The sequence below is a fragment of the Netta rufina genome (genome assembly GCF_964035555.1).
Source record: "Netta rufina genome assembly, chromosome: 1".
Lineage (NCBI taxonomy): Eukaryota > Metazoa > Chordata > Aves > Anseriformes > Anatidae > Netta > Netta rufina.
This window is the reverse complement of record NC_140123.1, coordinates 142531416-142545848: the sequence shown is the minus strand read 5'-3', so window position 1 is coordinate 142545848 and position 14433 is coordinate 142531416. Positions and strand designations below refer to the sequence as shown.

General features: G+C 47.4%; 1 protein-coding gene across 2 annotated transcripts in view; it reads left to right on the top strand.

Annotated features, from left to right (window-relative positions):
• The window catches only part of WNT5B (Wnt family member 5B), a 69220-nt gene extending 55534 nt beyond the window's left edge, over positions 1-13686 (top strand). For both annotated transcript variants that reach the window (XM_084305912.1, XM_084305911.1), the window contains exons 4-5: positions 4011-4303; positions 12224-13686. In XM_084305912.1, the coding sequence (XP_084162038.1) occupies positions 4011-4303; positions 12224-12682 (752 nt within the window). In that variant the 3' untranslated portion in view covers positions 12683-13686. The remainder of the gene's footprint in view (positions 1-4010; positions 4304-12223) is intronic.
• Positions 13687-14433: the final 747 nt, after the last annotated feature.

Below are 14433 nucleotides of genomic sequence, written 5' to 3'. Positions count from 1 at the left end.
GTGGCTGTGTCCAGTAGTCCTGCTGTTTGGTTTGTGCATGTGCACGCCTGTTTGCTAGGAGGACTGTTGGACCTCTGGCAGGGATCTGCTGATGGTGGTGTCTGTGAGGCGATGGCCTGTGGTTGCCCCTGTTCCAAAACCTGTCCTAGCAAGGAGTTTTGAACCTGGCTCCTCTAGACCCCCTACTTTGATCAGTCAGAGCATGTTCAGAAGGTGATGTTTGTTCTCCAGTGCAAGAAAATTGTCACCAAAGGTGGCCTGGAGTGTTAGAGGGCTTATGAAGGTTCACCACTGTTGTGTAAGTCGGCGGTAAGTTGCTGCAAAGGGGGATGCTGCCTCTGGTTTTACTTTTTCTGAGTTTGTAATGGAGCATCGCTCGTCATTTCAGCAGGTCCATTTTCCACGCTAGCGAAGAAAAACCCTCTCAGTCTCTCAGGTCACATCAGCTATAAAGTCATTCTTCCCTGGGTTCATTCACACCGTGTGCCTCTCTCTTGTTTTCAACCCCTAAGCCCCAGTTCTGGACCACAGCCCTCTTGCTGTATGCTGTGCCAGCAGCACGAGAAGGGGCTGGAGACCAGTATATCTGCGAGAGTGCAAAGGCATGCCAGAGAGACATGGAGAGGGGGGGAAGGAGATAAGGACCCAGAAGGTGTGCTGTGTGCCAACAACCTTAGGCTGCCCACCCACTGATGCAGGCATGGCATATGTTATGTGATTTCTTGAGCTGCTCTGGGTTGTGGGAGGGGAGGGGAGGGGAGGAGAACCTGCCCTGGCCAAGTCCAAAGCCTGGGAGAAATTTGGGAGAGCGTTCACTCAGAAACCTGGAAGATTGGTTTCCTTTCCACCTCACAGAGCTTGGCTCAGCTCGGAAACGGGAGACCTGCTTGGTCTGTGTTTAATCATTACACCTTCATTTTGTGCATTTTATAGAGGCGAGGCAGGCCAATGATAGAAAAAATGTTCAGGGGCATCTGTAGCACAGAAGTCAGCTGCTATCTAACACTGATATTTCCTCGTGTTTGTATTATCGTCAGAATTGCCCTTAGCTTTTGGACATGCCCTCTGCCTTATTCAGTAACAATAGCTGCTGATGTACAAAAATTATCCTTCTGAAGTTGCTTCGTGTCCTTTCCGTACAGATTTTAGACTGCATGTGTGTGTATATACACACCTATAAGTTACATACAGATACAGTCCTAAATTCTATGTTTATATGGGAGAAGACAGAGCATCCAAAAAGGTAGTGTTAGTATTTTCTTGGGGGAGAAGAGAATATGCAGCCTGTGATTTCCTTCAGCACAATCCTAAGTGCAAGACTGGGGTGTCCAGGTTAGTCCAGTCCTTTCTGGAGCCAAAGATTTTTATCTCTTCTGCCTTTTCAAATGCAAAAAGGAGAAAAGGAGTCATAAAAGACAGGACAAAGAGAAATACTTTTCCTCGAGACAGGAAAACTTTAGGGAATTAAAAAAAAAAATCATTTGAAACTGCATTTTTTCCATCAAAAAAAAAATAGAGTAACACATTTTTGTCTCTTTCACTTCAGTCGCCCCTCTGGGGTCAGTCCTCCTCCCTTTTCCTTCTTCCAGCTCTGGAAGGTCGGGCAGCAGGCGGAGGAGGGCAGCAGAGCCCCGTGCTCAGCCTCCCTCACCTGGCAGCACCAGGGCTGCAGCCCCGCCGGGGCACCCACTGTGCAGGAGACCTTTGCTGTGACTGCAAGGTTAGGGAAAAACAGCACGAAGATGGCAGCGGGGTGAGTTTCAAGAAGATGAGCTAATGTCCCAATGCTTTTTCAAGGCTGGGTGTGTGGCAGGAGAGCAGAGACAACACAGTGAGGGATCCAGCCGAAAGCTAGGATGTATCAGCCCCCAGTTACCAGCTACAAATTTGCTTTGTATTAGCCTGGGATGCCATACACGGATCCGATCCTGCCTCCCAAACCAAAAGGACATCAGCTGAGCACCGTGGTTTGTTCCTCTTTGAGTGCAGCAAGGAGGGAAAACCACTGCTGCCAGCCTCCACGTCTGGGACAGGAATCGCAAGCAAGCCGTGAGGATCCTAAGCACCTGGAGTCACGCAGTCACTTTGAACAAAGTGCAGCCCTGGGAGCTCCTCTATGTGATGCAGGTCAAGTCAATGTGGAGGCTGGTATGGCCACAGGGCTCCCACCACACGGGCACAGGCTGGTAGTGGTACAGTGCACGTTGGGTGTTACCTTAACACTGCCCATAAGCTGCAAAAGTCGACATTAGTTGCTGCAGAAGGACCACACGGCCCCTCTGAGCTGGATTATCTCAACTCGGAGTCACTCCTCTTTGCTTCTTGGACCAGGAAGGTTCTAGGGGCATAGTCCTCTTCCTTATGACCTGCTAGTGAGGTCCTCCCTTCAGTGCTGTGTGTCCCCTTGTGTTTGATCAGTCCTGGTGCACATGGCAGAAGCCCTTAGCATACAGCCCTCATTTAGGGAAAAATAAATAAATCCCAAGGTGTTCTGCAAGGTGAGTGCCGTTCACAGCCTTGCCTTTGTCTTGGGTCATTACCACTAAGCTGGTGATAAGGTGCTAATAATTGCAGATTGTCCACACATGCAAATTGGAGCAGGAGCATACCAAAAGCATCAGCTGGGTCCTCCTGCTGGGGGAGCTGGCATTGAGCACAGGTGACAAACTGTTCTTAGGGCATCTGCCCTCTGAAGTCATCCTAATTTGCTCGAGAGCATCCAAAGGTCACCTCTTGCTGGGATTTGGTGTAGGTAGCTCTTCAGGATGGGGCTGCTTATTCCAATGAAGCTTTGGCAGTTGTTCCCTTTATCACCTGGAAGCGTGGTGACGCACGCGATGACTCTGGAGGTGTTGGTTTAGGTATTTATTGCAGCGTGTGGTGATAGTGCAGGTGTGGATTGCCTCCCCCCTCTCCGACCGCGGCACTGTGCTGCACGCTTGGCCTCGTGCCATGTTCTTGGCTAAGCTGGTGCCCCAGGCAGGCTGGGGCTGAACCAGGAATGGAGCAGGAGACCTGCTCCAGCTGCTCGGCTTGGCCTCTGAGCAGCACTGAGATGCACTCCAAGCAGGGCAGCCTCCCGTACATGTGCAAGCGGAAAGTCTTTTCATTTATTATTGGCTACATGGGAAAGTTTTACTCCTTCCAGCACTGCGGTTCTCTAGGTGTTGGGAGAGCCTCTGCCTTGGCGTTTCAGTGTAAAAATGGTTTCCTTCAGTTTATCTTGAATCAAGTCTCAGCTGGCCATGTTTAACCAACGTGAAACTAGATGAAGGTGAGGTGCCCATAAAAAGAGCTTGTCCTGGTTGGCTTGAAGCAGTTATAGAGAGGTATCTGGCTGGCGGGGAGTGCTCCCCTTGCACCGCTCCAACCTCACCAGTTGTTCTCAACGATTTTTGGCAGGTTCAGTGGCAGCAGTTGCATTTTCAGCAAATGAATAACCCCCTTGTTGCTTGAGAGGTTCCTCCGGGTTAAAATCAGCATGCTGAAGGGTTGACCTGAGGCAGAAGGGGGAAGGAGGCTGAGCAGTCCCTGCCAGTGGTGGTGCTGTTTCTTTTGGGCAAGGCTCGGGGCTTCCATGGCTCTTATATGGACAAACATAAAATAATAAAGATAATAATGAGGAGCAGCACCTAAAAATTCATGGAGAACATGCTCTTCCCAAGGACACTTCTCCAGGCAGTATCAGGAATCTCAGCCCTTTCCCTCGTGTGTCTCAGAGTTGGTTTTGGTTTTGATCCTGGTCACACACAAACTGCCAGCACTGGGCAGGCAATCGCCTGGGGCTGCTATTGTGGAGTGAAAACAACAGAGGGATGTGTTATGGCAGCTCCCCCTCTACCAGAGCAGGGTGGTTCTCCTATACTTGGCCACCCAGCTCGTTTTAATGCACTTTCTCATGGCACAGCACTTCCCGCTGTCCTGAGCGTGTCTGGTTGCATTTTGATGCGCGTTTTGTTTGCTAGAAGGGATTTGCCTGTTGTTAATTTCCTCCTTGCATCCTCCTGCAGGTAGCCGAGAGACTGCTTTCACCTACGCCGTCAGCGCCGCCGGGGTGGTGAACGCCATCAGCCGGGCCTGCCGCGAGGGAGAGCTCTCCAGCTGTGGCTGCAGCCGGACTGCCCGGCCCAAGGACTTGCCCCGAGACTGGCTGTGGGGCGGCTGCGGGGATAACGTGGAGTACGGGTACCGCTTCGCCAAGGAGTTTGTGGATGCCAAGGAGCGGGAGAAGAACTACGTGAGGGGCTCGGAGGAGCAGGCGCGCATGCTGATGAACTTGCAGAACAACGAGGCTGGTCGCAGGGTAAGACTGACCCTTCCCTGTTTTGGAGGGGCAGAAGCAGATGTTATGGGGTAGCTGGATGCCATGTTCCTTGGAGGTTTGGCGAGGGACAGTCCAGCCATCCCCCAGTAACTCCCTTGAAACAGTGTATGGTCTCATTTCCTCCGTTTTTTACAAGTAGCACAGACAATGCACATTATGATGTTCCAGCTCTAAAGGCTGGCTTCCATTGACAGCTAAAGCCTGTGAATTTGGGGTCTTTTGAGATACTGGATGGCACGTGTGCAGGCATGTAATCCCTTACTAAATAAACCAGGTGCTCTCACAGACCACTTTCCAGGTCTAAGTCTCAGAAATGTGCTTCCCAGAGCGGCCAAAAGGACAGGGCAATGGTAAAAAGGACAGTCTGTTGGCAGGTGGAGTTTTTTTCTACTGCCATCATTAAGATTTTGGGGTATATAAGGCCAGAAGCAAACATTGAATCAAGCTGCCTGGCTGTCTCTTAAACTTACACCTTGCTCAGACACCTTGATATTGGCAAAATAAATAATTTGCACCGAGGCAACAGACCTTTTCTGAGAAGATGCATAGTTTTGATCTGCAGACCTCTAGAGATGGAGAATCCATCACCTCCTTTTGTAGAATGCTACTGTCATTAATCATCCTTGCTCTTTCAACACTGTACATCATTGCAATTTAAATTTATCCAGCAGCAGCTTCCAGTCGGTTCTTTTTCTGACTTGTACAGATAGATTGAAAAACCCCTTGGTAAACAGAATCTCCTCTCCATAGAAATATTTATCTGCTGTGGTTTATTCACCACTCTGTTTTGACAAACTAAGTTGAGAACTTAAGTGTTTCTCGCTTGCAGATGTTTTCAACAGTCATCAAATCATTTTTCCATCACTTCAGTGTACCCTTTCCAGTTCCCACATCCTTTAAAATTCAGATACCAAAATTACCCGTCAAGTTCTGGTACTGGTCTCAATGATGCCGTAAACATAGGTGAAGTTGTCCCCTTCAGTGTCTGTGCATCTGCTTTTCATGCAATTCCTCCTTCTGTAATTAACAGCCTGCAAGGTGTAGCATCATTCATATGCAGTACAGCTCTGTAATCCTGCTTCTTTCCAAATGCAGGACAGAAATGCCTGAATGTTTTTGCTTTCTCCACAGAATGTTTAAGAATTTTATCATTCCTCTCTAGTAGCAAGCTGTTCTAGAGTTAATTTTGTTTCTAATCCATATTAAAAAATCCTATTAGATGTACTTAGCCTTGCTCTTTTACACATTCTTAACTAATATCCTTAGTTTCCTTAGCAATTTTATGCCATTTCTAACTTCTAATTGTTACTGAATTATCTTCCCCTTTCCCATTCATGTGTTGCTTCTCTGCATATAATTTCAGCTTCCTTTTGCCACCTAAGATGTTTGCTCTGGTTTTTGATTGTGGAATTGATGTGTCAGGTTGAGGCTCTGCATATACTCCAAACTCCTTTTGCAAAATCAAACTGAGGTAAACATGCAGGAGGTGGAACATGGTGAACTTGAAAGCTCTGGAACTCAGTGGTTTTTGGTTAGGGTATTTATGTATTTATTTTTTATTTATTTAGGCTTGGGAGGGCAGAAGGTCAGCGTTTCCTTAGAAAGGATGACCATCCCTCCATGGAATAGTAGCCTAAATGGGATGTTCTTTGCTGCATTACGTACTTTGAACATCTTGTATGTCTGGAGTCATGAACTTGGATTACTACAAAAAAATGTCCCATGTAAAATAGTTTGAGGGATGGCTAAACTGTTAGTAACGCCTTACTCAGAAGATCACATTAGAAGATACTTGCTCTGCAGCATGGCTGAAACATCACCATGTCTTGTTGTTCTTGTTATACAAGGAAGAAACCGAGCTGTGATTTCTAACTATGGCATGGTTTTAGATAGAAGAAAGCTTTGTCCTTTTTTAGGGATGCAGCTAAATCCAGTTCTGTCCCGCCTTTACTACAGTGCAGAAAGTTGAATAAGCTGTGCTTGGGGTGCTACAGTGCACATGCTTCTCTGGGCTCTGCAGACGAGACCCTCAAGGTGATTTCTTTGTCTCCAATTAGTGCAGGACCTGGACGAAAGCTTTCCTAAGGGCCCAGCAAAAGACAATGTTATTTCAAGGTTGGTTTTGGTAGACGCTGAGAACAGATGCCCATAGAAAATAACCTTAGATTAGACGAACAGAAGTCATTTTAGATTAAATTGAATGGAACTATAAACCAGTGTGTAATTAAGCTGGTGGATTAACAAACTCTGATAAACTAAGGGAGCCGGTTAGTAAACTCAGCTGAAGAGCTCAATGTGGAGGAGGTCTGGAACTTTTTCAAGTCAAAGATGCTAAAGCCATTACAATTGTGCATGCCAAGCAAGAGGAAAAAGCTTGTAGGAAGAATATCCAGACCTCACTGAATGAATAACTACCACAGAGAAGCTGTTAGGAATAGACTGAGAGCTTACTAAGAATGGGGGAAAAAAAAGAACCGATAGCAAATAAATAACAAAATGCTCTGTCTTAGAGGTCAAGAAGCGTAAAGATGAAGTGAGAACAGTAAAAAGCAAGCTGAGTCAGACCTTGCAAAGGGTAGTAACAGAAATAGCAAAAGGTTTTTTTAGCTTAGTAAATTGGAAAAGATGGGAAGAGAAAAGACTGCTGTTCAGCGAGAATGGGGCTGAGTTTAAAGACAGAGTAGTTTTGGTCCCTGAAGTAAAGGAGTGCTTTACCTGGGGCTTCAAGCCAGAATGGTGCGTTGCTCGTGCCCTGTGTCTGCTGCACAGTGGAGATGTCTTTTTCTGTCCTCAGCACTCCTGCCTCGGGGAGTCAGTGCTTGCGCTGTAGATTTGTAAATCCCCCTGGGACTGTATTTTTGGGGAAAGCCAGGCAGAGTGCTCTGGGGGCAGGCAGTGGCTGATGATGCTGGCACCCTGTGGAGGTGAGGAAGGCATGAGGAGGCAGCTGTTGTGTTCAGACAGGTAGCACGGGTAGAGCTGAGCAGCAAGTACTGAAGTTTGGGGCCAGCAGACCTGGGATGGGTGGGATTGTGCAGAGGGCTGCTGACAGAGAGGCATTTGGGATTGGATTGAATGATTCAGGTGGGAGTCAACCGGTAGCAGCAAAGAGTTGGAAGAATGGAGGGCTCTGGAATAAGTGGGACTAAGATGTTGGGGTGGATTGAGTGGATCAAGATTTTGGGGGTAGGGAGGAATGGAGATGCTGGCATCAGGAAAGGAGATGAATATGAATTGATCTGGCCTGAGGCAGCTCCGAGATGGCATTGCTACAGGTTCCAGGGCTGTCTGGTCAAGATCATAATTTGGCCAGTACAGGGCAGCCTTCGCTCTTGTCTCTTAGAAATATGTTGACATGGCAGTGAAGGGAAATTGAAATTATTGTCACCAAGATGGAAACAAAAATCAGGAAGCTTGAAGCCCTCAAGTCACAGGGAGTGCCCATTTTTTTGTCTGGCACTCTGAAAGGGCTGGCACCTGGCAGCATGGGCAGCGTAACCTTGGCAGCATTTACACGAGGGTGCAGGGGAAAGGATAGTTCAGAAGAAAAGGCAAAAAGGGAAACAATTTGACAAGAATTTCTCAAAGATTGATCACTTGGTCATTTAGAACATCACTGATTTCCTGAAGGCAAACCAGATCCAATAGGTCTCGTTTAGATGATGATCTGTGACACAATTTATGTGTTTCCCATGTGGAAACACGTGGTTAAGTTGGAAAAGATAAGGAAAAATACAGCAACTGTGGGATGAATGAGAAACTGGTTCAAGGGAAGATGTCAGTAAGTTGTGTGAAAAGATGCATATTGATCTTGACAGAGCTTAATTAGCAGAATTCTTCAAGGACTTGCTTGAAGGCCAACGCTTAATATTTTTGTTTCTTGGCCTTGACACAAGAGCTGGAATGGGACGATGAAATTTGCTGACAATGCAGAGGTGGAAGGTATTATGCATATAGAGGAGAATCTGAATTTTGTACAGCAACTAGTGACATCCAATAAAACAACATTAAAACCGTCATTTCAAGGTCTTGTGTGAAAAACTTTTTTAGTCATTAGGAAATAAGTAGAAAAGAGTTGGATGCAGCAGTCAGCTGCAGATGTAATGTGGCTCGTAAGGTGGCAAATATCCTAGAATGTACTAGGGAAAGTCTTTTTGAAAGACACAGGGGAATGTTAATGCCATTGTATTAAGATCTTGTAAGGCCCCAAAATATTGTATGCTCTCATATTCCCAAGTAAAATGACCTCAGACTAGAAAAGGGTTGTTATGGTTGACCCAAGGGATAAGAATCTTTTCTTAAGAAAGCAGGCTAGAATAGCTTGCCATGTTTAGCCTAGCGAAGTGAAAGCTGAGAGAGGATATGACTGATGTCTATGTTAGTGGGAGAACTAATAGGGAAGGAAAAGTACTTTTTAAGCAAAAGGCCAATTTGGCACAATGGCAAATGGGCATAAAGTGAATACATTTAGGCTGGGAATTAGAAAAAGATACTTTATCATTGAAACAGTGATCAGAATAATGGTGCCTGAAAACCAAATTGCTTTTAAAAGGGCACTCAGTACTTTTAAGGAAAACATTAGTTGAAGTGGTGCCTACAATAGCAAGAGATCGTACTTAGTAACCAAGAAGGCCCCGTCTAGTCCTACATTCCAAGATGTTAAGTTTTCATTTCTGAGATTCTGGTTTTGGGAGTAGGAAGATGCATCTGTAACTCCACATTCCTGAAAACGGTGCTGCAAGAAAGGGGTGAAGGAAGAAGACACAGCAGTGAGCATTTGCTAAGTTACCGCCAGCTGCCGTCCCTTGTGCAGCCTTGCCCTGACTTCCCGGCCAACGTTCGAGTTGATGATGTCTTCTGATTTTTGGCAGGTGCCCCCACTCGGTTTCATCTAGGTGAGATGGTTCTCCTTGAACCCTGAGGAGCTCTGATGGCAGGAGAGAAGATTGTCCTTGCTCTCAGTGCTTCTTGGAGGGAGCCGACAGGGCTGGGAAGGAAGCCGAGCCCTTGTAGCTTTCAGGCACTCCTGACCCCATCACCCTTTCACTCCACATCGCGGTCCTTGTGGTAGTGCTCCTGGCTTTAGTGCCCTTGTTTATTTGCCTTGGCTGTTATCTCAATACGCTCTTTCCTTCCATCTGTCTCTTTTTTTCCAGTTGGGCTCCATTACCCTCTCTTCTTTCCCCCCCGTTCCTTATCTGTCGCCCTTGTCTGGCGGGCTGTGGCGGTCAGTCCTTCCGCGCTATTTACCCAGCCAGCATATGGCAGGCCTCAGTCATCAGTCACTCAGCCCCGTGCCAGAAGAGCCTGGAAGGGGGTCTGGCTAATTGACCACATAGGAATTCCCTCCATTAATTCTCTTCCCGTTCCCATTCTAGCGAGGAAAGAATTGGAAGAGAACTTGGGCTGATGGGAAGGGGCTTTAAGCCTTTCCATTAGAGGCATTTTCAACCTGCTTAAGTGGCACGGCCATCGATCAGGCCCTGCCTTCAGAACTACACGTGGGGTCTGTTATTCTTTACCTTGACCCTCGCCCAGTCAGAAAGGAGCTCTCCAGTTTCCTCTGCTTTCCCCCCATCCAGGCAGCCGAGGGGGAGAGCCATTTGGAGGGTAAAGCTGCGGTTACCTCCGCGGGACGCTGATAGTGGGAGCTGTGGGGGGCTGAGCGGCGCCGTGCTTACCTGTGATAGCTGGTAGGGCTGGCGTTCCCCCGCACGGCTATTACCCGCATGGGCCAGATGTTTTGAGCATCAGTTGCTTAAAGCCAAGCCAGAGTGAACTCAGTCCCATGACATTAGCTGAGGGGGATCGAGTTGCAGTGTTTTTCTAAAGGAACAAAGCCCAGGATTAGGAAGAACCATAATACTTTATAAAAACATATGCAAGGGCAAGGGAGGCATGAGTGGCCTGGGATTTGACAGAACCATAACCAAAAAGTGCTAACACAAGCTTATAACGAGCAGGCTGGCAGTGCAGTGAGGATATAGTAAGTGTCTGGGCCTCGGGAAATTCATCTGCAGCTCTGTCTGGTGGTAGTACAGCAGGAGTCCTTAAGTGACAGCGTGGTTGGTCCTCTGCAACTACAGCGCAGTCCAAGGCGAGCGCTTAACTCCCAGCCCGTAGCTGTTGCGCTGCGCTGTGAGGCAGTGCCTCAGTAAATTGAGCTCCGAGGAGCACAACTAAAGCTTCTCTGTTTTAAGGACTCAGCCCATTGACTTCCTTGGGAGCTGGGTTGGCCTCCATGTGATTTAGCCATTAAGCCCAATTGAATCTTCACTAGCTGTCAAAAGCACTAGGTGTTTGTTAGACTGGGAGCAACCGGTTGTTTCAGGAGAACTCTGACCTCTCCCTGCTAGTCCAGAACGCAGTCATACGCAGAAGGTTTTGTTTGTAGGATCTCCTTAATCACCTACTCCTTGGCAAGTGAATGCGGAGAGCTGGGAAGCTTTCTTTGGTGTCAATGAGTGAGACAGAAAAGGAGCCTCAGTCTTTGGCTGCTTTTTTCAGCAGAAAGCCTGCTAGAAGACGTATTGCCATCTCCTTCAAAACATCCTCATTTTTCTCACGTTCCTTGATCACCCCAACCCAGATACAGCTGGCGGTAGTTTTGCAGCCGATGCCAAATAGCTCTGTTTGGCATGCGGGATCTGGCAGAGGCGCTGCCCTGCAGACCTGCAAGAGGCAGGATGGCCATGGGAGAGCAGATGTGAGCCTCATACGTGAAGCGTGAAGAGCTCTGGAAGTCAAATGCTGTAACACTTGGTAGCTCTGACTGAACGTGGATGCCAGCTCTTCCCTCTGTAAACTCTGTAAGTTCCTGTTGGTGCTGACAGGATCTCACATAGTCTGCAGCCTGGTACATGTATCTGAAATTAATGGAAAGAACAAACCTGACCTGCACTTCAGGTTGTTTTCGTAGGTTTTGAGCTTTGTTATTCTAAAATGTTTTCTTATTTTCTCTCTCTCCTCCCAGCTAGTGCGGGAGGAAGGACTGTTTTCCTTTACATCGCATACTTGCTCTACTGAGGCTTTAATGCTCATTGGCCTGAATTCTTAAGACTCTTTGTTAATTTTGGTTTTCTGCCTTGCTGCACGAGATGCTGCCTTTTCAGGGGTACGATGCATCTAAAACTCCCATAGACCTCTGAAAACGGAGCTTAAAGTATCTCAGAAAAGACAGCAGTGAGAGGTTGTGCATGGTTTTTGGACTGTGTGTCCTCCTGCGCAGCGCTGGTGGTTGTAGTGCAGTGGAGTATCTGGACACGAGATGGCGCAGATCTGCAGCCAGGGCTCGCTCCTCGAGCAGAGGGACTGAGGAGATGTGAAGGCATTCATCTCTCGCACATCCACTACCATCTCTGCTCCTTGCTCTTCAAAAAAACAAGGACTCCTCTGGGAACCGCGGGAGCAAAGATCCTCGGCAGAGAGAGGGGATTTGTTTCTAAAGGATGCAGATGTATTTCTAGAGCGATAGCATCAGTTCCTGTTTTAGCCGACAGGAAATGAACAGGTTCCCAGGTGTTCCCTTGTATCAGCTATGAGGGGAAAAACATGAAGTGTGGTGGTCCATGAGATGCGGGCAATTCTCAGAAACACAAGTGTAGGGCTTTCCTGTTCCTGGCCATGCCATCAAGCCAGCAATCTGCTGGAGGAAAAGGTGGGATGGGGGAGTTCTGGTTAGAGGCAATGTGACCAGACACAGAAATACTTAGCAAACAGGATCACGGCGGGAGGAAGAGGAGACTTTTGTCTGTTCTGAAGGGCGAAACAACAGGAATGGGGGGAGGGATAATCAAAGCAGTTATGAAAATGCACTGATAAATTCATGATAATGAATGCCAGCTGCCGGCATAGCACGAATGAATGCAGCGTTGCCTGACTGCGCTCCTTTCCCCGCAGGCCGTGTACAAGCTGGCGGACGTGGCCTGCAAGTGCCACGGCGTGTCAGGCTCCTGCAGCCTCAAGACCTGCTGGCTGCAGCTGGCTGACTTCCGCAAGGTGGGCGACCTGCTGAAGGAGAAGTACGACAGCGCCGCCGCCATGCGGATCAGCCGCAAGGGCAAGCTGGAGCTGGTGAACAACCGCTTCAACATGCCTACGCAGGAGGACCTGGTCTACGTCGACCCCAGCCCGGACTATTGCCTGCGCAACGAGACCACCGGCTCGCTGGGCACTCAGGGCCGCCTGTGCAACAAGACCTCGGAGGGCATGGATGGGTGCGAGCTGATGTGCTGCGGACGGGGCTACGACCAGTTCAAGAGCGTCCAGGTGGAGCGCTGCCACTGCAAGTTCCATTGGTGCTGTTACGTCAAGTGTAAAAAGTGCACAGAGATCGTTGACCAGTACGTCTGTAAATGAAAAGAGCCACCAAAGCGACAAATCTATATTATATAAATCTATATAAATATATTTTATATTTGTATAAATAAACAGATGATGATAATAATTAAAGAAGCTTATTTAAGAGACATTTTGGTTTTGAAGTTTCCCCCCTCAGGCCGGCAGGTTTGCCAGCCCTCACATTCTGCTGGGGAGCTTGTCTCTGAATGCATCTCCCCTTGGGGGCTTCAGGTGGGGCAAAGAGGCTATGGAGGTGCCAACAAACCGAACTCCCTCTGCACACACGTGTGCACACACACACGTACACATACCACCACCATTTCATTACAGACATAAAATCAACAGGAAGGAGAAGGGTGGGTGCTCTCTGCTGTCTAGACATTACAGATATTTTACAGATACAATATTTTGCATTGTTACTGGACATCTGAGATTACAGCCAGGTCTGCCATAGACTTGGTAAGCTGTGTTTCAAGCCCTGCTGCCCCACTAAACCCACCGGGGATTTTGGAAACAATTCTTGATCCCTCTAAAGGGCTTTGTCACATGAGAGGGAAAGTTAGCCAAGGCTCATGCTCAAGAATACAGCTTAAAATCCAGAGTCCTGTAAACCATTCCTGGACGCCAGACAGTCGGCAACGTGGTGGTGGAAGGTTTGCATGCTGCTGTGAGGAAGGACGGTGTTATCTGTGGCTGGCTGGCACACAGCCTGGGAGTCCACCTGAAGCCATGCCCTAGCTCCTTGGTGCTGCCTGGACAAAGGGGAGATCTGTCCAGCTCAGTCTACATGGCTATATACAAGAGGGAGAACATTTTTTCCTTTAATCCCATGCTGAAACTTAACTTTTCATTGTAGAGGAGAAGCTGCCAGTGCCCAGGGACGTTTGTGAAGGAAATATACTTCGTATTTTTTCAGTGGTCAGAAGTTTTGCACGCGCATGACTGCTTAAGCACTCCTGGTGCTGCTGCTGTCCTTCCTCTCTGAAGTGGATGCGGTCCTCACCTTGTTCAGCTCTGTTAAACCCTCCTCACCACCCTCTCAGATGTACAGTTTTTCTTTAACATTAAACACACCTCGATGAGATTTCTTTCCCTCTGTTGCTTGCGTATATGTGTATTTTTGTTTTATTCTTTTGGGGAGTCTTTTATTTTGCTGCTTTGTATTTCAGAGTCTGGAGGCCATGCTCTTCCCCGGTACAAACTATCCACAGTTAAGTATGTTCCCAGAACGTGGGCATATGGCCACCAATGGAAGTCTTCTCTGTGCTTTTTGCTGGTAGTATGAGAGCATAATAAAATCACAGTAGGGCAGAAGCCACCACCAAAGCCTGCTAATCAGTGTTACCACTTTGGAATTTCAGCAGAATCCAATTCATAAAGCGGGGAACAAATGCTGTTCCTAGCACAAGACGTTTCCTGTGCCTCTCAGCATCTGCAGAGTTCATTTGCAGTCAGAGAACAATCAAGAGAAGCCAGTCCCAAAAATACAACGGTTTGCTGATGTACACCCTCTTTCTTACTGACATTCCAAGGTGTTTTTTTTTAACTGTAAATTTTAAAATGCACAAAATATGCCAATAAGCAAAGAGGCAGTCATGAAGATTATTATTTTTATATTAAACCTCTGTTTCTTATAAAGCATTGCAGTTTTACAGATTCCACCATTTCAACCACCAGAGAAGAATTTATATGTACCTTTCATACTTCAAATATTTGAGGACTCCAGAAAAGCACAAGGAAGAAAAATTATGTTTAATAATTAGGAGCTG